The sequence below is a fragment of the Engystomops pustulosus genome, chromosome 6, assembly GCF_040894005.1.
Source record: "Engystomops pustulosus chromosome 6, aEngPut4.maternal, whole genome shotgun sequence".
Classification (NCBI taxonomy): domain Eukaryota; kingdom Metazoa; phylum Chordata; class Amphibia; order Anura; family Leptodactylidae; genus Engystomops; species Engystomops pustulosus.
This window is the reverse complement of record NC_092416.1, coordinates 5920010-5945732: the sequence shown is the minus strand read 5'-3', so window position 1 is coordinate 5945732 and position 25723 is coordinate 5920010. Positions and strand designations below refer to the sequence as shown.

The 25723-nt window shown below is 39.6% G+C and overlaps 1 protein-coding gene across 1 annotated transcript in view; it reads right to left on the bottom strand.

The window, feature by feature from the left end:
- LOC140065256 (phospholipase A2 inhibitor and Ly6/PLAUR domain-containing protein-like) overlaps positions 1-25500 on the bottom strand; it is a 46947-nt gene extending 21447 nt beyond the window's left edge. Inside the window, exons 1-2 of the mRNA XM_072112853.1 lie at positions 25292-25500; positions 24195-24317 (exon numbers count right to left, since the gene is read on the bottom strand). Of these exons, the coding sequence (XP_071968954.1) occupies positions 24195-24317; positions 25292-25385 (217 nt within the window). The 5' untranslated portion in view covers positions 25386-25500. The remainder of the gene's footprint in view (positions 1-24194; positions 24318-25291) is intronic.
- Between the last annotated feature and the right edge of the window lie 223 nt (positions 25501-25723).

The following is a 25723-nucleotide window of genomic DNA, read 5'->3' as shown; positions in this document are numbered from 1 at the left end:
AATAACACTGCCCCAATATGCATAAATAACACTGCCCTAATGTGTATAACTAACACTGCCCCAATGTGTATAAATAACACTGCCCCAATGTGTATAAATTACACCGCCCCAATGTGTATAAATAACACAAACCTAATATGTATAAATAACACTGCCCCAATGTGCATAAATAACACTGCCCCAATGTGTATAAATAACACTGCCCCAATGTATATAAATAACACTGCCCCAATGTGCATAAATAACAGTGCCCTAATGTGTATAAATACCACTGCCCCAATGTGCATAAATAACACTGCCCCAATATGCATAAATAACACTGACCCAATGTGCATAAATAACACTGACCCAATGTGTATAAATAACACTGCACATGGTGCATAAATAACATTGCCCCATTGTGCATAAATAACACTGCCCCAATGTGCATAAATAACAGAGCCCCAATGTGTATAAATAACACTGCCCTAATGTGTATAAATCACACTGCCCCAATTTGTATAAATAACACTGCCCTAATGTGCATAAATAACACTGCCCTAATGTGTATAAATCACACTGACCCAATGTGTATAAATAACACTGCACATGGTGCATAAATAACACTGCCCCAATGTGCATAAATAACACTGCCCCAATGTGCATAAATAACAGAGCCCCAATGTGTAGAAATAACACTGCCTTAATGTGCATAAATAACACTGCCCCAATGTGTATAAATCACACTGCACATTGTGCATAAATAACACTGCCCCAATGTGCATAAATAACCCTGCCCCAATGTGTATAAATAACACTGCACTAATGTGTATAATTAACACTGCCCTAATGTGCATAAATAACCCTTCCTCAAAGTGTATAAATAACACTGCACCAATGTGTATAAATAACACTGCCCCAATGTGTATAAATAACACTGCACATTGTGCATAAATAACACTGCCCCAATGTGCATAAATAACACTGCCCCAATGTGTATAAATAACACTGCACTAATGTGTATAATTAACACTGCCCTAATGTGCATAAATAACCCTTCCTCAAAGTGTATAAATAACACTGCCACAATGTGCATAAATAACACTGCCCCAATGTTTATAAATAACAATGCCCCAATGTGCATATATAACACCGCCTCACTGGGGGTCATTTACTAAGGGCTCGATTCGCGTTTTCCCGACGTGTTACCCGAATATTTCCGATTTGCGCCGCTTGTACATGAATTGCCCCGGGTTTTTGGCGCACGCGATCGTATTGTGGCGCATCGGGGCCGGCATGCGCGCGACAGAAATCGGGGGGACGTGGCCGAACGAAAACCCGACGTATTCGGAAAAACCGCCGCATTTAAAATCCGAAAATGTGTCGCTTGGGGAGCGCTCACCTTCACCTTCTATGGGATGGTGCATTCCGGGGCGTTAAGATTATTTTCGGCGCTGCAGCGCCACCTGGTGGACGGCGGAGGAACTACCATCTTAAATCCCAGCCGGACCCGAATCCTGTGCAGAGAACGCGCCGCTGGATCGCGAATGGGCCGGGTAAGTAAATGTGCCCCAATGTGTATAAATAACACTGCACTAATGTGTATAATTAACACTGCCCAAATGTGCCTAAATAACACTGCCCCAATGTGTATAAATAACACTGCCCCAATGTGCATGAATAACACTGCCCCAATGTATATAAATAACACTGCCCTAATGTGTATTAATAACACTGCCCCAATGTGTATAAATAACAATGCCCATTGTGCATAAATAACACTGCCCCAATGTGCATGAATAACACAGCCCCAATGTGCATAAATAACACTGCGACAATGTGTAATAATAACACTGCCCCAATGTGTATAAATAACACTTCCCTAATGTGCATAAATAATCCTGCCCCAATGTGTATAAATAACACTGCCCCAATGTGTATAAATAACACTGTCCAAATGTGTATAAATAACACTGCCTCAATGTGTATAAATAACACTGCACTAATGTGTTTAAATAACACTGCCCCAATGTGCCTAAATAACACTGCCCATATGTGCATAAATAACACTGCACTAATGTGTATAAATAACACTGCCCCAATGTGCATAAATAACACTGCACTAATGTGTATAATTAACACTGCCCAAATGTGTATAAATAACACTGCCCCAATGTGCATAAAAAACATTGCCACAATGTGTAAAAATAACATGGCCCCAATGTGCATAAATAACACTGCCCCAATATGCATAAATAACACTGCCCTAATGTATATAAATAACACTGCCCCAATGTGCATAAATAACACTGCCCATTGTGAGTAAATAACACTGCCCTAAGTTGCATAAATAACACTTCCACAATGTGCATAAATAACACTGCCCCAATTTGCATAAATAACACTGCAACAATGTGTAATAATAACACTGCCTCAATGTGTATAAATCACACTGACCTAATGTGCATAAATAACCCTGACGCAATGTGTATAAATAACAGTGCCCCTATGTGCATGAATAACACTGCCCCAATGTGTATAAAGGACAATGCCCTAATGTGTATAAAGAACAATGCCCCAATGTGCATAAATAACGCTGCCCCAATGTGTATAAATAACACTGCACTAATGTGTATAAATAACACTGCCCCAATGTGTATAAATAACACTGCCCCAAAGTGCATAAATAACACAGCCCTAATGTGCATAAATAACAGTGCCCCAATGTGTATAAATAACACTTCCCCAATGTGTATAAATAACACTGCCCCAATGTGCAAAAATAACACTGCCCTAATGTGTATAAATAACACTGCCCCAATGTGCATAAATAACACTGCCCTAATGTGTATAAATAACACAACCCCAATATGTATAAATAACCCTGCCCATTGTGCATAAATAACACTGCCCCAATGTGCATAAATAACACCGCCCCAATTTGTATAAATAACACTGCACTAATGTGTATAATTAACACTGCCCAAATGTGTATAAATAACACTGCCCCAATGTGTATAAATAACACTGCACTAATGTTTATAAATAACACTGCCCCAATGTGCATAAATAACACTGCCCTAATGTGTATAAATAACACTGCCCCAATGTGCATAAATAACACTGCCCTAATGTGTATAAATATAACTGCCCCAATGTGTATAAATAACACTGCCCCAATGTGTATAAATAACACTGCCCCAAAGTGCATAAATAACTCTGCCCCAATGTGTATAAATAACACTGCCCCAATGTGTTTAAATAACACTGCCCCAATGTGTATAAATAACACTGCCCCAATGTGTATAAATAACACTGCCCCAATGTGTATAAATAACACCGCCCCAATGTGTATAAATAACACAACCCCAATATGTATAAATAACACTGCCCCATTGTGCATAAATAACACTGCACTATTGTTCATAAATAATACTGCCCCAATGTGTATAAATAACACTGCCCTAATGTGTATAAAAACACTGCTCTAATGTGTATAAATAACACTGTCACAATGTGCATAAATAACACTGCCCCAATGTGTATATAACACTGCCCCAATGTGCATAAATAACACTGCCCTAATGTGCATAAATAACACTGCCCCAATGTGTATAAATAACACTGCACTAATGTGTATAAATATCACTGCACTTATGTATATAAATAACACTGCCCAAATGTGCATAAATAACACTGCCCCAATGTGCATAAATAACACTGCCCCAATGTGTATAAATAACACAACCCCAATATATATAAATAACACTGCCCATTGTGCATAAATAACACTGCCCTAATGTGCATAAATAACACTGCCCCAATGTGCATAAATAACACTGCCCCAATGTGTATTAATAACAATGCCCCAATGTGTATAAATAACACTGCCCCAATGTGTATAAATAACACTGCCCCAATGTGTATTAATAACAATGCCCCAATGTGTATAAATAACACTGCCCTAATGTGCATAAATAACACTGCCCCAATGTGCATAAATAACACTGCCCCAATGTGTATTAATAACAATGCCCCAATGTGTATAAATAACACTGCCCCAATGTGCATTAATAACACTGCGACAATGTGTATAAATAACACTTCCCCAATGTGTAAAAATAACACTGCCCTAATGTGCATAAATAACACTGCCCTAATGTGCATAAATAACCCTGCCCCATTGTGCATAAATAACACTGCCCCAATTTGTATAAATTACACTGCACTAATGTGTATAAATAACACTGCCCCAATGTACAGAAATAACACTGCTCCAATGTGTATAAATAACACTGCAATAATGTGTATAAATATCACTGCACTAATGTATATAAATAACACTGCCCCAATGTGCATAAATAACAGTGCCCTAATGTTTATAAATAACACTGCCCCAATATGCATAAATGACACTGCCCTAATGTGTATAACTAACACTGCCCCAATGTGTATAAATAACACTGCCCCAATGTGTATAAATTACAGCGCCCCAATGTGTATAAATAACACAAACCTAATATGTATAAATAACACTGCCCCAATGTGCATAAATAACACTGCAATAATGTGTATAAATATCACTGCACTAATGTATATAAATAACACTGTCCTAATGTGCATAAATAACAGTGCCCTAATGTGTATAAATACCACTGCCCCAATGTGCATAAATAACACTGCCCCAATATGCATAAATAACACTGACCCAATGGGGCAGATTCATCAAGCTGTCTGAAAGTCAGAATATTTCCAGTTGCCCTTGGCAACCAATCACAGCTCAGCTTTCATTTTACCAGTGCTCATGAATATTTTAAAGGGGAGCTGTGATTGGTTGCCATGGGCAACTAGAAATATTCTGACTTTCAGACAGCTTGATAAATCTGCCCCAATGTGTATAAATAACACTGCACATGGTGCATAAATAACACTGCCCCAATGTGCATAAATAACACTGCCCCAATGTGCATAAATAACAGAGCCCCAATGTGTAGAAATAACACTGCCCTAATGTGCATAAATAACACTGCCCTAATGTGTATAAATCACACTGCCCCAATGTGTATAAATAACACTGCCCCAATGTGTATAAATAACACTGCCCATTGTGCATAAATAACACTGCCCTAATGTGCATAAATAACACTGCCCTAATGTGTATAAATCACACTGACCCAATGTGTATAAATAACACTGCACATGGTGCATAAATAACACTGCCCCAATGTGCATAAATAACACTGCCCCAATGTGCATAAATAACAGAGCCCCAATGTGTAGAAATAACACTGCCCTAATGTGCATAAATAACACTGCCCTAATGTGTATAAATCACACTGCCCCAATGTGTATAGATATCACTGCACATTGTGCATAAATAACACTGCCCCAATGTGCATAAATAACACTGCCCCAATGTGTATAAATAACACTGCACTAATGTGTATAATTAACACTGCCCTAATGTGCATAAATAACCCTTCCTCAAAGTGTATAAATAACACTGCCACAATGTGCATAAATAACACTGCCCCAATGTTTATAAATAACAATGCCCCAATGTGCATATATAACACCGCCTCAATGTGTATAAATAACACTGCACTAATGTGTATAATTAACACTGCCCAAATGTGCCTAAATAACACTGCCCCAATGTGTATAAATAACACTGCACTATTGTGTATAAATAACACTGCCCCAATGTGCATAAATAACACTGCCCCAATGTATATAAATAACACTGCCCTAATGTGTATTAATAACACTGCCCCAATGTGTATAAATAACAATGCCCATTGTGCATAAATAACACTGCCCCAATGTGCATAAATAACACAGCCCCAATGTGCATAAATAACACTGCGACAATGTGTAATAATAACACTGCCCCAATGTGTATAAATAACACTTCCCTAATGTGCAAAAATAATCCTGCCCCAGTGTGTATAAATAACAGTGCCCCAATGTGTATAAATATCACTGCCTCAATGTGTATAAATAACACTGCACTAATGTGTATAAATAACACTGCCCCAATGTGCCTAAATAACACTGCCCATATGTGCATAAATAACACTGCACTAATGTGTATAAATAACACTGCCCCAATGTGCATAAATAACACTGCACTAATGTGTATAATTAACACTGCCCAAATGTGTATAAATAACACTGCCCCAATGTGCATAAAAAACATTGCCACAATGTGCATAAATAACACTTCCACAATGTGCATAAATAACACTGCCCCAATTTGCATAAATAACACTGCGACAATGTGTAATAATAACACTGCCTCAATGTGTATAAATAACACTGACCTAATGTGCATAAATAACCCTGCCGCAATGTGTATAAATAACAGTGCCCCTATGTGCATGAATAACACTGCCCCAATGTATATAAATAACACTGCCCTAATGTGTATAAAGAACAATGCCCCAATGTGCATAAATAACGCTGCCCCAATGTGTATAAATAACACTGCACTAATGTGTATAAATAACACTTCCCCAATGTGTATAAATAACACTGCCCCAATGTGTATAAATATCACTGCACTAATGTATATAAATAACACTGCACTAATGTGTATAAATAACACTGCCCCAATGTGTATAAATAACACTGCCCCAATGTGCAAAAATAACACTGCCCTAATGTGTATAAATAACACTGCCCCAATGTGCATAAATAACACTGCCGTAATATGTATAAATAACACAACCCCAAAATGTATAAATAACACTGCCCATTGTGCATAAATAACACTGCCCCAATGTGCATAAATAACACTGCCCCAATGTGCTTAAATAACACTGCCCCAATGTGTATAAATAACACTTCCCCAATGTGTATAAATAACACTGCCCTAATGTGCATACATAACCCTGCCCCAATGTGCATAAATAACACTGCCCCAATTTGTATAAATAACACTGCACTAATGTGTATAATTAACACTGCCCAAATGTGTATAAATAACACTGCCCCAATGTGCATAAATAACACTGCCCCAATGTGTATAAATATCACTGCACTAATGTAGAAAAATAACACTGCCCCAATGTGCATAAATAACACTGCCCTAATGTGTATAAATAACACTGCCCCAATGTGCATAAATAACACTGCCCTAATGGGTATAAATAACACTGCCCCAATGTGTATAAATAACACTGCACTAATGTGTATAAATAACACTGCCCTAATGTGTATAAATAACACTGCCCCAATGTGTATAAATAACACCACCCCAATGTGTATAAATAACACAACCCCAATATGTATAAATAACACTGCCCCATTCTGCATAAATAACACTGCCCTAATGTGTATAAATAACACTGCCCCAATGTGTATAAATAACACTGCCCCATTCTGCATAAATAACACTGCCCTAATGTGTATAAATAACACTGCCCCAATGTGTATAAATAACACTGCCCATTGTGCATAAATAACACTGCCCTAATGTGCATCAATAACACTGCGACAATGTGTGATAATAACACTGCCCCAATGTGTATAAATAACACTGCCCTAATGTGCATAAATAACAAAGCCTCAATGTGTATAAATAACACTGCACTAATGTGTATAATTAACACTGCCCCAATGTGCCTAAATAACACTGCCCCAATGTGTATAAAAAACACTGCCCCAATGTGCCTAAATAACACTGCCCTAATGTGTATAAAAAACACTGTCCCAATGTGTATAAATAACACAGCCCCAATGTGTATAAATAACACTGCCCCAATGTGTATAAAAAACACCACCCCAATGTGCATAAATAACACTGTCCTAATGTGTATAAATAACACCGCCCCAATGTGCATAAATAACACTGCCCTAATGTGCATAAATAACACTGCCCCAATGTATATAAATAACACTGCCCCAATGTGTATAAATAACACTGCCCTAATGTATAAAAATAACACTGCACCAATGTGTATAAATAACACTGCCCATTGTGCATAAATAACACTGCCCCAATGTGTATAAATAACACTGCCCCAATGTGTATAAATAACACTGCCCCAATGTGTATAAATAACACTGCCCCAAAGTGCATAAATAACTCTGCCCCAATGTGTATAAATAACACTGCCCCAATGTGTTTAAATAACACTGCCCCAATGTGTATAAATAACACCGCCTCAATGTGTATAAATAACACAACCCCAAAATGTATAAATAACACTGCCCCATTGTGTATAAATAACACTGCCCTAATGTGCATAAATAACACTGCCCCAATGTGTATAAATAACACTGCCCCAATGTGTATAAATAACACTGCACATTGTGCATAAATAACACTGCCCTAATGTGCATAAATAACACTGCCCCAAAGTGCATAAATAACACTGCCCCAATGTGCATTAATAACACTGCGACAATGTGTAATAATAAGACTGCCCCAATGTGTATAAATAACACTTCCCCAATGTGTATAAATAACACTGCCCTAATGTGCATAAATAACTCTGCCCCAATGTGTATAAATAACACTGCCCCAATGTGTATAAATAACACTGCCCCAATGTGTATAAATAACACCGCCTCAATGTGTATAAATAACACAACCCCAATATGTATAAATAACACTGCCCCAATGTGTATAAATAACACTGCCCTAATGTGCATAAATAACACAGTCCTAATGTGCATAAATAACACAGCCCCAATGTGTATAAATAACACTGCCCCAATGTGTATAAAAAAACACCACCCCAATGTGCATAAATAACACTGTCCTAATGTGTATAAATAACACTGCCCCAATGTGCATAAATAACACTGCCCTAATGTGTATAAATAACACTGCCCCATTGTGTATAAATAACACTGCCCATTGTGCATAAATAAGACTGCCCTAATGTGCATAAATAAGACTGCCCCAATGTGCATAAATAACACTGCCCCAATGTGCATAAATAACACTGCCCCATTGTGCATAAATAACACTGCGACAATGTGTAATAATAACACTGCCCCAATGTGCAGAAATAACACTGCGACAATGTGTAATAATAACACTGCCCCAATGTGTATAAATAACACTGCCCTACTGTGCATAAATAACCCTGCCTCAATGTGTATAAATAACACTGCCCCAATGTTTATAAATAACACTGCCCCAATGTGCATATATAACACTGCCCCAATGTGTATAAATAACACTGCACTAATGTGTATAATTAACACTGCACTAATGTGTATAAAGAACACTGCCCCAATGTGTATAAATAACACTGCACTAATGTATATAAATAACACTGCCCCAATGTGCATATATAACACCGCCTCAATGTGTATAATTAACACTGCACTGATGTGTATAAATAACACTGCCCCAATGTGTATAAATAACACTGCCCCAATGTTTATAAATAACACTGCACTAATGTGTATAAATAACACTGCACTAATGTGTATAAATAACACTGCACTAATGTATATAAATAACACTGCCCCAATGTGTATAAATAACACTGCCCCAATGTGTATAAATAACACTGCACTAATGTGTATAAATATCACTGCACAAATGTATATAAATAACACTGCCCCTATGTGCATAAATAAGACTACCCTAATGTGTACAAATAACACTGCCCCAATGTGCATAAATAACACTGCCCTGATGTGTATAAATAACACTACCCCAATGTGTATAAATAACACTGCCCCAACGTGTATAAATAACACTGCCCCAAAGTGCATAAATAACACTGCCCCAATGTGTATAAATAACACTGCCCCAATGTGTATAAATAACACTGCCCATTGTGCATAAATAACACTGCCCTAATCTGCATAAATAACACTGCCCCAAAGTGCAAAAATAAAACAGCACTAATGTGCATAAATAACAGTGCCCCAATGTGTATAAATAACACTTCCCCAATCTGTATAAATAACACTGCCCTAATGTGCATATATAACACCGCCTCAATGTGTATAAATAACACTGCACTAATGTGTATAATTAACACTGCCCCAATGTGCCTAAATAACACTGCCCCAATGTGTATAAATAACACTGCACTAATGTGTATAAATAACACTGCACTAATGTGTATAAATAACACTGCACTAATGTATATAAATAACACTGCCCCAATGTGTATAAAAAACACCACCCCAATGTGCATAAATAACACTGCCCCAATGTGTATAAATAACACTGCCCCAATGTGCATAAATAACACTGCCCTAATGTGTATAAATAACACTGCCCCAATGTGTATAAATAACACTGCCCATTGTGCATAAATAAAACTGCCCTAATGTGCATAAATAACACTGCCCCAATGTGCATAAATAACACTGCCCTAATGTGCATAAATAGCACTGCCCTAATGTGTATAAATCACACTGCCCCAATGTGTATAAATAAGACTGCACATTGTGCATAAATAACACTGCCCCAATGTGCATAAATAACACTGACCCAATGTGCATAAATAAAACAGCCCCAATGTGCAGAAATAACACTGCGACAATGTGTAATAATAACACTGCCCCAATGTGTATAAATACCACTGCACTAATGTGTATAATTAACACTGCCCTAATGTGCATAAATAACCCTTCCTCAACGTGTATATATAATACTGCACTAATGTGTATAATTAACACTGCCCCAATGTGTATAAATAACACTGCCCCAATGTGCATAAATAACACTGCCCTAATATATATAAATAACACTGCCTAAATGTGCCTAAATAACACTGCCCCAATGTGTATAAATAACACTGCACTAATGTGTATAAATAACACTGCCCCAATGTGTATAAATAACACAGCCCCAATGTGCATAAAAAACACTGCCCTAATATATATAAATAGCACTGCCCCAATGTGTATAAATAACACTGCCCCAATGTCCATATATAACACTGCCCCAATGTGTATAAATAACACTGCACTAATGTGTATAAATAACACTGCACTAATGTGTATAAATAACACTGCCCCAATGTCTATATATAACACTGCCCCAATGTGTATAAATAACACTGCCCCAATGTGTATAAATAACACTGCCCCAATGTGTATAAAAAACACCACCCCAATGTGCATAAATAACACTGCCCCAATGTGTATAAATAACACTGCCCTAATGTGTATAAATCACACTGCCCCAATGTGTATAAAGAACACTGCACATTGTGCATAAATAACACTGCCCTGATGTGTATAAATAACACTGCACATTGTGCATAAATAACACTGCCCCAATGTGCATAAATAACACTGCCCCAATGTGTATAAATAAAACTTCCCCAATGTGTATAAATAACACTGCCCTTATGTGCATAAATAACCCTGCCTCAATGTGTATAAATAACACTGCACATTGTGCATAAATAACACTGCCCCAATGTGCATAAATAACACTGCCCCAATGTGTATAAATAAAACTTCCCCAATGTGTATAAATAACACTGCCCTTATGTGCATAAATAACCCTGCCTCAATGTGTATAAATAACACTACCACAATGTGCATAAATAACACTGCCCCAATGTTTATAAATAACACTGCCCCAATGTGCATATATAACACCGCCTCAATGTGTATAAATAGCACTGCACTAATGTGTATAATTAACACTGCCCCATTGTGCCGAAATAACACTGCCCCAGTGTGCCTAAATAACACTGCCCCATTGTGTATAAATAACAATGCACTAATGTGTAAAAATAACACTGCCCCAATGTGTATAAATAACACTGCCCTAATGTGTATAAATAACACTGCCCCAATGTGCATAAATAACACTGCCCTAATGTGTATAAATAACACTTCCCCAATGTGTATAAATAATAGTGCCCCAATGTGCATAAATAACACTGCACTAATGTGTATAAATATCACTGCACTAATGTATATAAATAACACTGCCCCTATGTGCATAAATAAGACTGCCCTAATCTGCATAAATAACACTGCCCCAAAGTGCATAAATAACACAGCCCTAATGTGCATAAATAACACTGCCCCAAAGTGCATAAATAACACTGCCCCAATGTGTATAAATAACACTGCACAAATGTGTATAAATAACACTGCACTAATGTGTATAAATAACACTGCCCCAATGTGTATAAATAACACTGCCCCAATGTGTCAAAATAACACAGCCCCAATGTGTATAAATAACACTTCCCCAATGTGTATAAATAACACTGCCCATTGTGCATAAATAACACTGCCCTAATCTGCATAAATAACACTGCCCCAAAGTGCATAAATAACAGAGCCCTAATGTGCATAAATAACAGTGCCCCAATGTGTATAAATAACACTGCCCCAATGTGTATAAATAACACTGCACTAATGTGTATAAATAACACTGCACTAATGTGTATAAATAACACTGCACTAATGTATATAAATAACACTGCCCCAATGTGTATAAATAACACAGCCCCAATGTGCATAAAAAACACTGCCCTAATATATATAAATAGCACTGCCCCAATGTGTATAAATAACACTGCCCATTGTGCATAAATAACACTGCCCTAATTTGCATAAATAACACTGCCCCAATGTGCATAAATAACACAGCCCCAATGTGCATATATAACACCGCCTCAATGTGTATAAATAACACTTCCCCAATGTGTATAAATAACACTGCCCTAATGTGCATAAATAACTCTGCCCCAATGTGCATAAATAACACTGCCCCAATGTGTATAAATAACACTGCCCCAATGTGTATAAATAACACCGCCTCAATGTGTATAAATAACACAACCCCAATATGTATAAATAACACTGCCCCAATGTGTATAAATAACACTTACCTAATGTGCATAAATAACCCTGCCCCATTGTGTATAAATAATACTGCCTCAATGTGTATAAATAACACTGTCCAAATGTGTATAAATAACACTGCCCCAAAGTGCATAAAAAACACTGTCCCAATGTGTATAAATAACAATGCACAAATGTGTATAAATATCACTGCCCCAATGTGCATAAATAACACTGCCCTAATGTGTATGAAAAACACTGCCCTAATGTGTATAAATAACACTGCCCCAATGTGTAAAAATAACACTGCCCCAATGTGCATATATAACACTCCCCCAATATTCATAAATAAAATTGCCCCAATGTGTATAAATAACACTGCCCCAATGTGCATATATAACACTGCCCCAATATGCGTAAATAACACTACCCCATTGTGTATAAATAATACTGCCCCAATGTTCATAAATAACACTGCCCTAATGTGTATAAATAACACTGCCCCAATGTGTAAAAATAACACTGCCCAAATGTGCATATATAGCACTCCCCCAATATGCATAAATAAAACTGCCCCAATGTGTATAAATAACACTGCCCCAATGTGCATATATAACACTGCCCCAATATGCGTAAATAACACTGCACCATTGTGTATAAATAACACTGCCCCAATGTGCATAAATAACACTGCCCCAATGTGTATAAATAACAGTGCCCCAATGTGTATAAATAACACTGTCCCAATGTGTATAAATAACACTTCCCCAATGTGTATAAATAACACTGCCCCAATATGTATGAATAAAAGTGCCCCAATGTGTATAAATAACACTGCCCCAATGTGTATAAATAACACTGCCCCAATGTGTATAAATAACACTGCCCCAATGTGTATAAATAACACTGTCCCAATGTGTATAAATAACACTGCCCCAATGTGTATAAATAACACTGCCCCAATGTGTATAAATAACACTGTCCCAATGTGTATAAATAACACTGCCCCAATGTGTATAAATAACACTGCCCTAATGTGCATAAATAACCCTGGCCCAATGTGTATAAATAACACTGCCCCAATGTGCATAAATAACACTGCCCCAATGTGTATAAATAACACTGCCCCAATGTGCACATATAACACCGCCTCAATGTGTATAAATAACACTGTCCCAATGTGTATAAATAACACTTCCCCAATGTGTATAAATAACACTGCCCCAATATGTATAAATAAAAATGCCCCGATGTGTATAAATAACACTGCCCCAATGTGTATAAATAACACTGCCCCAATTTGTATAAATAACACTGCCCTAATGTGCATATTTAACACCACCTCAATGTGTATAAATAACACTGCACTAATGTATATAACTAACACTGCCCCAATGTGTATAAATAACACTGCCCCAATGTGCACATATAACACCGCCTCAATGTGTGTAAAAAACACTGCACTAATGTGTATAATTAACACTGCCCCAATGTGCCTAAAAAAACTGCCCCAATGTGCATAAATAACACTGCACTAATGTATATAAATAACACTGCCACAATGTGCAAAAATAACACTGCCCCAATGTGTATAAATAACACTGCCCCAATGTGCATATTTAACACCACCTCAATGTGTATAAATAACACTGCCCCAATGTGTATAATTAACACTGCTCCAATGTGCCTAAATAACACTGCCCCAATGTGTATAAATAACACTGCACTAATGTGTATAAATAACACTGCACTAATGTATATAAATAACACTGCCCCAATGTGTATAAATAACACTGCCCCAATGTGTATAAATAACACTGCCCCAATGTGTATAAATAACACTGCCCCAATGTGCATAAATAACACTGCCCCAATGTGCATAAATAACACTGCCCCAATGTGCATAAATAACACTGCACTAATGTATATAAATAACACTGCCACAATGTGCAAAAATAACACTGCCCCAATGTGTATAAATAACACTGCCCCAATGTGTATAAATAACACTGCCCCAATGTGTATAATTAACACTGCTCCAATGTGCCTAAATAACACTGCCCCAATGTGTATAAATAACACTGCACTAATGTGTATAAATAACACTGCACTAATGTATATAAATAACACTGCCCCAATGTGTATAAATAACACTGCCCCAATGTGTATAAATAACACTGCCCCAATGTGTATAAATAACACTGCCCCAATGTGCATAAATAACACTGCCCCAATGTGCATAAATAACACTGCCCCAATGTTCATAAATAACACTGCGACAATGGGGGTCATTTACTAAGGGCCCGATTCGCGTTTTCCCGACGTGTTACCCGAATATTTCCGATTTGCGCCGCTTGTACATGAATTGCCCCGGGTTTTTGGCGCACGCGATCGGATTGTGGCGCATCGGGGCCGGCATGCGCGCGACAGAAATCGGGGGGGGCGTGGCCGAACGAAAACATGACGTATTCGGAAAAACCGCCGCATTTAAAAACCGAAAATGTGTCGCTTGGGGAGCGCTCACCTTCACCTTCTATGGGATGGTGCATTCCGGGGCGTTAAGATTATTTTCGGCGCTGCAGCGCCACCTGGTGGACGGCGGAGGAACTACCATCTTAAATCCCAGCCGGACCCGAATCCTGTGCAGAGAACGCGCCGTTGGATCGCGAATGGGCCGGGTAAGTAAATGTGCCCCAATGTGTATAAATAACACTGCCCCAATGTGTATAAATAACACAACCCTAATATGTATAAATAACACTGCCCTAATGTGTATAAATAACACTGCCCCAATGTGCATAAATAACACTGCCCTAATGTGCATAAATAACACTGCCCTAATGTGTATAAATAACACTGCCCCAATGTGTATAAATACCACTGCCCTAATGTGTATAAATACCACTGCCCTAATGTGTATAAATAACACTGCCTCAATGTGCATAAATAACACCGCCCCAATGTGTATAAATAACACCGCCCCAATGTGTATAAATAACACTGCCCCAATGTGTATAAATAACACCGCCCCAATGTGTATAAATAACACTGCCCATTGTGCATAAATAACACTGCCCCAATGTGTATAAATAACACTGCCCCAATGTGTATAAATAACACCGCCCCAATGTGTATAAATAACACCGCCCCAATGTGTATAAATAACACTGCCCATTGTGCATAAATAACACTGCCCACATGTGTATAAATAACACTGCCCCAATGTGTATAAATAACACCGCCCCAATGTGTATAAATAACACTGCACTAATGTGTATAAATAACACTGCCCCAATGTGTATAAATAACACTGCCCTAATGTATATAAGGAAAAAACTTTGGTAGCCGGAGCACGTGTTATAAATTTAAAACATCGCTTTATTAAATATCCATTTAAAAAGCACAAATTAAGTGCATGGACGGTGCAGGTTACAGAGGCAAAAAAACCTACGCTCACTGCGGAGCCTTAATCATGGTATGCACTGCAACATTAAAAACAAACCTTTAAACCCTAAGGTACACCTGAACAATTAGTGGCTGCCAACATCACATCCGGCAACATAGGCGTCGACACAACAGTTAACTTGTATAAAGTTTACAAAAGTTAACTTGTATAAAGTTTACAAAAAATGTAGACATAAATATATAGAAGATATATCAAAGATACATACACTTGTCCTCATAAGAGTTGTTAGTAAATATATGACAGGTCATTCTTAAAATTCATGCCATGAGGATACCTGGAATTTAGTGCGAGGATCCAAAAAAGCCTCCCTCCTGGCGTCGACACAACAGTTAACTTGTATAAAGTTTACAAAAGTTAACTTGTATAAAGTTACCTTAAACCAACTTGTTAATGATGGCTTAGCTTTGGGAGTTTTGGATGCCAAAACAGCCAAGTATCTGGTCATTGAGAATTCCAGCATGCCTGTATTTCATGGCCTTCCCAAAACTCATAAAAACATTTTTCCGCCTCCCCTCTGTCCAATCATCTCAGGCATTGGGTCTCTCAACGAGCGGCTCAGTGCCTGGGTTGATTCGCACCTACAACCTCTTGTAGTGAGAACTCCAGGGTTTCTTAAGGACAGTTCAGATGTATTACGCACGTTTGATGATTTCAAATGGAAGAAGTCATTTTTATTTGGTACCTGCGATGTTGTCAATTTATATTCATGTATCCCCCATACCCTGGCCATCAAGGCCATCCATTACCACCTCAACAGATATAGTCTATTTGATTCTGATTTAAAAATGTTTTTACTTTCCAGTGTTGAATATTTACTTAACAACAATTTTTTTATGTTTAATGGAGAGTATTTTTTACAAATTTGTGGCGCCCCAATGGGCTCAAAATTCTCCCCATCACTAGCCATACTCTTTGTGGCATGGTGGGAAGAGAGAACCATTTTTTCTACTTATAACCCTATTTTACGAAATATTATTTTTTATGGAAGGTATGTGGATGACATACTGATGGTATGGCAGGGTGATGCAATATCTTTTTCGGATTTTGTCATGTACATCAATGAGAATGACTTCAATCTAAAATTTACATCTGAAACACCCTCTACAGCTATACACTTTTTGGATATAAATTTAAGAGGCATACCAAACAAAGGATAAATGCATAAATAACACTGCCCCAATGTGTATAAATAACACTGCCCCAATGTGTATAAATAACACTGCCCCATTGTGTATAAATAACACTGCCCCAATGTGTATGAATAACACTGCCCCAATGTGTATAAATAATACTGCCCAATGTGTATAAATACCACGGCCCCAATGTGTATAAATAACACCGCCCCAATGTGTATAAATAACACCGCCCCAATGTGTATAAATAACACTACCCTAATGTATATAAATAACAGTACCCCAATGTGTATAAATAACACTGCCGTAATGTGTATACATAACACTGCCCCAATATGTATAAATACCACGGCCCCAATGTGCATAAATAACACTGCCCCAATGTGTATAAATAACACTGCCCCAATATGTATAAATACCACGGCCCCAATGTGTATAAATAACACTGTCCCAATGTGTATAAATAACACTGCCGTAATGTGTATAAATAACACTGCCCCAATATGTATAAATACCACGGCCCCAATGTGTATAAATACCACGGCCCCAATGTGTATAAATACCACAGCCCCAATGTGTATAAATAAAACTGCCCCAATGTGCATAAATAACACTACCCTAATGTATATAAATAACAGTACCCCAATGTGTATAAATAACACTGCCGTAATGTGTATACATAACACTGCCCCAATGTGCATAAATAACACTGCCCCAATGTGTATAAATAACACTGCCCCAATATGTATAAATACCACGGCCCCAATGTGTATAAATAACACTGCCCCAATGTGTATAAATAACACTGCCCCAATATGTATAAATACCACGGCCCCAATGTGTATAAATAACACTGCCCCAATGTGTATAAATAACACTGCCCCAATGTGCAATAATAACACTGCCCCAATGTGTATAAATAACAGCGCCCCAATGTGTATAAATAACACTGCCCCAATGTGTATAAATAAGACTGCCCCAATGTGTATAAATAACACTGCCCCAATGTGTATAAATAACACTGCCCCAATGTGTATAAATAACACTGCCCCAATGTGTATAAATAACACTGCCCCAATGTGTATAAATAACACTGCCCCAATGTGTATAGATAACACTGCCCCAATGTGTATAAATAACACTGCCCCAATGTGTATAAATAACACTGCCCCAATGTGTATAAATAACACTGCCCCAATGCGTATAAATAACACTGCCCCAATGTGCCTAAATAACACTGCCCTAATGTGTATAAATAACACTGCCGTAATGTGTATAAATAACACTGCCCCAATATGTATAAATACCATGGCCCCAATGTGTATAAATAACACTGCCCCAATGTGTATAAATAACACTGCCCCAATGTGTATAAATAACACTATCCCAATGTGTATAAATAACACTGCCGTAATGTGTATAAATAACACTGCCCCAATATGTATAAATACCACGGCCCCAATGTGTATAAATAACACTGCCCCAATGTGTATAAATAACACTGCCCCAATGTGTATAAATAACAGTGCCCCATTGTGTATAAATAACACTGCCCCAATGTGTATAAATAGCACTGCCCCAATGTGTATAAATAACACTGCCCCAATGTGTATAAATAACACTGCCCCAATGTGTATAAATAACACTGCCCCAATGTGTATAAATAACACTGCCCCAATGTGTATAAATAACACTGCCCCAATGTGTATAAATAAAACTGCCCCAATGTGTATAAATAACACTGTCCCAATGTGTATAAATAACACTGCCCTAATGTGTATAAATAACACTGCCCCAATGTGCATAAATAACACTGCCCCAATGTGTATAAATAACACTGCCCCAATGTGTATAAATAACACTGCCCCAATGTGTATAAATAACACTGCCCCAATGTGTATAAATAACACTGCCCCAATGTGTATAAATAACACTGCCCCAATGTGTATAAATAAAACTGCCCCAATGTGTATAAATAACACTGTCCCAATGTGTATAAATAACACTGCCCTAATGTGTATAAATAACACTGCCCCAATGTGCCTAAATAACACTGCCCTAATGTGTATAAATAACACTGCCGTAATGTGTATAAATAACACTGCCCCAATATGTATAAATACCACGGCCCCAATGTGTATAAATAACACTGCCCCAATGTGTATAAATAACACTGCCCCAATGTGTATAAATAACACTGTCCCAATGTGTATAAATAACACTGCCGTAATGTGTATAAATAACACTGCCCCAAAATGTAGAAATACCACGGCCCCAATGTGTATAAATAACACTGCCCCAATGTGTATAAATAACACTGCCCCAATGTGTATAAATAACAGTGCCCCATGGTGTATAAATAACACTGCCCCAATGTGTATAAATAACACTGCCCCAATGTGTATAAATAACACTGCCCCAATGTGTATAAATAACACTGCCCCAATGTGTATAAATAACACTGCCCCAATGTGTATAAATAACACTGCCCCAATGTGTATAAATAACACTGCCCTAATGTGTATAAATAACACTGCCCCAATGTGCATAAATAACACTGCCCCAATGTGTATAAATAACCCTGCCCTAATGTGTATAAATAACACTGCCCTAATGTGTATAAATAACACTGCCCCAATGTGCATAAATAACACTGCCCTAATGTGCATAAATAACACTGCCCTAATGTGTATAAATAACACTGTCCCAATGTGTATAAATAACACTGCCGTAATGTGTATAAATAACACTGCCCTAATGTGTATAAATAACACTGCCCCAATGTGTATAAATACCACGGCTCCAATGTGTATAAATAACACTGCCCAAATGTGTATAAATAACACTGCCCCAATGTGTATAAATAACTCTGCCCCAATGTATATAAATAACTCTGCCCCAATGTGTATAAATAACAATGGCCTTAGTGTCTATAGTGATAATACTTTAGGATTTAGCCACACGTTCTGTCAGATTCAGTCTTTGATGGTGTGGACTGTAATTGCTGCTGTTCTTCCTTCTCTATTTTATCTCCACTCTTGGTTTGGAGTAACTGATCGTGTGGTCGCTCCCTCAAGGTGAATAAAACTCTGCCATAAGGTGTGTAAATAATTCTTATAGACATAAAAAAAAACAAAATAGAATCGGGGAAATGTCTTATTTTTAAATAATCAAATGTTATTATGTACAAAGATAATTAATCTACAACAATTCAGTTCCCCATGAATCTCTGGACATTATCATAAATAGGTGGTAAAGGTCCAGTGCCATCCTGAGGGTCCAGTGCCATCCTGGGAGTCCAGTGCCATCCTGGGGGTCCAGTGCAATCCTGGGGATCCAGTGCAACCCTGGGGGTCCAGTGCAATCCTGGGGATCCAGTGCCATCCTGGGGGTCCAGTGCCATCCTGGGGGTCCAGTGCAATCCTGGGGGTCCAGTGCAATCCTGGGGATCCAGTGCCATCCTGGTGATCCAGTGCCATCCTGGGGGTCCAGTGCAATCTTGAGGGTCCAGTGCCATCCTGAGGGTCCAGTGCAATCCTGGGGGTCCAGTGCAATCCTGGTGATCCAGTGCCATCCTGGTGATCCAGTGCCATCCTGGGGATCCAGTGCCATCCTGGGGGTCCAGTGCAATCTTGAGGGTCCAGTGCCATCCTGAGGGTCCAGTGCAATCTTGAGGGTCCAGTGCAATCCTGGGGCTCCAGTGCAATCCTGGGGGTCCAGTGCAATCCTGAGGGTCCAGTGCCATCCTGGGAGTCCAGTACAATCTTGAGGGTCCAGTGCCATCCTGGGGGTCCAGTGCAATCCTGGGGGTCCAGTGCAATCCTGGGGATCCAGTGCCATCGTGGGGGTCCAGTGCCATCCTGGGGGTCCAGTGCAATCTTGAGGGTCCAGTGCCATCCTGAGGGTCCAGTGCAATCTTGAGGGTCCAGTGCCATCCTGAGGGTCCAGTGCCATCCTGGGGATCCAGTGCAATCCTGAGGGTCCAGTGCCATCCTGGGGATCCAGTGCCATCCTGAGGATCCAGTGCCATCCTGGGGGTCCAGTGCCATCCTGGGGGTCCAGTGCCATCCTGGGGGTCCAGTGAAATCCTGGGGATCCAGTGCCATCGTGGGGGTCCAGTGCAATCTTGAGGGTCCAGTGCCATCCTGGGGGTCCAGTGCCATCCTGGGGATCCAGTGCCATCCTGAGGGTCCAGTGCCATCCTGGGGGTCCAGTGCAATCCTGAGGGTCCAGTGCCATCCTGAGGGTCCTGTGCCATCCTGGGGATCCAGTGCCATCCTGGGGATCCAGTGCCATCCTGAGGGTCCAGTGCCATCCTGGGGATCCAGTGTAACCTCCCCGCTACATCCATGGGGAAGTGAATGGTTGTAAATTAATTATCTTTGTACATAATAACATAATAACATCTTGAATACAATATTTTTATGGTGTTAAACAATTAACCCCTTAACCCCTCCCCACCTTCAAAAATCTAGCATTTTTTTTATTTTTCCATGCACAGACCAGTGTGTTTCCTGCTTAGCAAATTGCACTTCATATTGCTAGTATGTAATATTCTATGCCGCGTACAAGGAAGCCGGAAAAACATTCCAAATGCAGTGAAATTGGCACAATAATTTTTTTGTTTCATCTTCTGGCGATAATAATTCAGTGCACAGAGCTGTGGCTGGTGTCATTTTTTGCGAACGTTGATGGCCTTTTAAATGTTTCTATTTTTAGGACTGTACAGCCTTTTGATCACTTTTTATTAATTTTTTTTACATTTTACAAATTGGCAAAAAGGTGCCATTTTCGAGTTTGGGCGCTATTTTACATTACGGGGTTAAAACGCTGTGAAAAACCGTTATTATATTTTGATAGATCAGGCATTTTCTGGCATGTTCTTTGTGAAGGATTCGGGTCTTCCGGCGATTCACTAAGGTAGTGCGCCCAATGTCCATCAGGTGTCGCTGCTGCGCTGAAGTCCGTCGGACTTCACTGGAGTTCGCGATCCGTTGCTGGGTGCATGTAAGTGCATGTCAAGCGACACTTTTTTTTTTTTTAATACGGTTTTTCCGAATCCGTCAGGTTTTCCGACGGCCATGTTACCTGCAAGCCGGCGCCGATGCGCCACAATCCCATCATGTGCGCCAAAAACCCGGGGCAATTCAGGGAAAATTGGCACAAAACGGTAAAATTCGGGTAACCCGATGGAAAAACACGATCCGGGCCCTTAGTAAATGACCCCCAATGTGTTTATGAAATTTACTGTTTTTTTATTAGAATTTTTAGTTTTTTTTAAATAATTGTTTTTTAACTTTTTTTTTTTACTATTTTTCAGTATTCCTAGGGTACTTTAACCCCAGGTTGTCTGGTTGATCCTACCATTTGCTGCCATACTACAGTGTATAGGCATTCTAATATCGCACATTGTAATGAATAGGATAAAACGAGACAGCCTGGGGTCTTCGGGAAACCCGTGGCTATCATGGCAACCAATCCATGCCCCACGATAACGTCACAGGGAGCAGCGATCTTAACCAAGATGTCGGCGCCCATGAGGGTGCTACCAATAAGTGTTTGATGCAATATGCAGCAAACACTTACCGGCTATGGAGAGGGCTCAGCCCGTGAGTCCTCTCCATGCAGACTTAGCCGACGTCACGCATCAGTAAGGGGTTAATTGTCATACATCATACATTGAGCGGGTGCAGAAGCATATCTGTGTGACGTCATACACTGTGCGTGGGCAGAGGGAGATAAGTAACAGCGTTCAAAAGTTATAACCATATAAAGCGGCGCAGGTCAGAATACAGGCTGAACCTTAAGCTACGAAATGGCTGCGCTCCGAAGGGGTTAAACTTTTATCTACGTTGGTTTTGCCGGTTTATGTGAGGTAGTAAATAAAGGCGTGGCCATAATATTTTCCACTTAGCAGGAGTCAGGGTCCGTTACTGTAAATGGGTCGCTGTTTCAATCTTCGCCCTTATAAATCCCATAAGTGGATACGTAACGCTGCCTCCAGTTATAGAACACTTCCATATGACATCACACAATGGGAGGGGGGAAGTCCTGCACAGTGTAACAGCCCGTCATTCTACAGCACTCAGGGGCTCTGGTAACATTCCCAGGAGCCCTTCTGGTCCATTAACATCATTTTAAGAGTTGATTTTAGGAGTTTATGGAAAATATCTGTCATAAATACTGTTTTGAATGAAATTTTACATATTTAACATCAACCCCCCCCCCCCCTATATAACCAACCCATTTTCAAATCTGCCCCCCTCAAACTGAAATGGCTTTTAGGAAGATTGTTAACTCCTTGAGATCTTCATAGTAATTGAATCAAAGGGGCTCATTTAGTAAGGGCTCCGCGGCCGCATTTCCGCCGGGTATCCCAAATTTTTCCATTTTGGGGCTAATTCCGCCGGGATTTTGGCGCAACCGCGCCGGCTTTCTTGCGACAGAAATTGTGGGGGCATGGCCATCGGACAACCCGACGAATTCAGGAAAAAACGCGGAATTTAAAAAACAAAATGTGACGCAAGATCACGCACTTACATGCACCGGGTAGAAGAAGGTGAACTCCGGCGGACCTAAGAGCAGAAGCGACACCTGCTGGATATCGGGAGCACGACCTTCGGCAGATCTGAATCCTCGTCAGACAACGCGGCGTGGAATAGGGTCTGGACCTGGTAAGTAAATGAGCCCCAAAAAATATTTTAAAAAAATCGACTTCTGGTCCAACTGCTTTTCCTGGGATAGACTTGTAGGGATCAGTTTTGCTTCAGGTCCCAATGCTATTTCATGGTGGGTCCACGGCATCGGTGTCATACAATACTCACTGTATAATGTCCTCATGTGCAGCGTCATGCAAACCTGGGCAGGGGCACACGGGCGGGTGAGACCGGTGCAGTCAGTGGGGTGATCCGCAGTCCTGAGACATGTTATACACTCCAGACAATTACCTGGAAATCACAGAAGAAGAAGAAGTGGCAGTAGTAATATTAGTAGTAGCCGCAGCGGTGCGTGTCACACAAGGTAGGAGACTGTGTAGTAATAATAGTATTAGTAACAGTAGTAATATTAGTAGTACCCGCAGCGGTGCGTGTCACACAAGGTAGGAGACTGTGTAGTAATAATAGTATTAGTAACAGTAGTAATAATAGTAGTAGCCGCAGCGGTGCGTGTCACACAAGGTAGGAGACTGTGTAGTAATAATAGTATTAGTAACAGTAGTAATATTAGTAGTAGCCGCAGCGGTGCGTGTCACACAAGGTAGGAGACTGTGTAGTAATAATAGTGTTAGTAACAGTAGTAGTAATGGTACTGGTAGCAGGGGGCACAGCAGAACAGTATAGAACATCACATCACCTACCCTATGGGATCCAAAGAGAGAGAAAAAAGGGACAGCCCATTGCCCCGCCCACAGGCACTGTATAATGTGGACCTGCTCCCCCCCCCCCCACAAAGTGAAAAGCCTCCTTTTTGTGGCCGGCTCTTCTATATGCTCATTTAATGTCCATAATGCAACTCCGCAACATAAATGAAGTTTTATTTTTATCCCACCTTTCCGTACCCCTCACATTCATGTCCCTCTTTACTTCCTTTTTGTTTCTTTTTGTTTACGTCCCCCCCAACACCACAAAAAAACTATGACATAGTTTTCCAAAATCCCCCTCCCATTTTGTCCCCTCTCCTTCTCCGCTCATTGTGGTCCCCTGCCCTCAATCCCCCTCACATTTTTCCTCTTGGTCCTCCACCCCCCTTATACTGTGGCCTCCTGTCCTCCAGCAATCAGATTGTGGCCTCCTGTGCTCCATACCCCTCATACTGTTCTCCATGTCCTCCATTCCCCTCATATTCTGGCCAATATCCTCCATCCTGATCATATTGTGGCCCTCTGCCCTCATTCTCCCTCAGATAGATAGTAGCAACTTACCTGAAGCCATCAGTAGGGTTTGGGTGGAGAGGATCAGTAGGAGACTCATGGTGGAGCAGGTTCTGATGTGATTTGGCTTCTTTTCATGTAACATCAGGCGGAGGTCCCCGGGGAGGCAGCGCAGGACACAGGTGTCTTCACCCGTCACAGAGGAGCAAAACAAAGTCTAAGATAGAACATTAAATGGAAGAAAAACAAGTTCAGTCCTGGTCACACACTGGTCACTTATTGGATACCTATCTGTTTAAATAGCGGTCACTAAATTGTGAAGTATTGGGAAAGTACCAGATCCCACTGATCACATGTTGGTCAGGTACAGGTCACCTTCTAGTAACATGTAGGTCAGGCATTGGTTAGGTACAGGTCACCAGGGGTGGGTTAAGACTAACATGAACCTTTTGTTGCATATATATTAAGGCCCCTTCAAGTCTG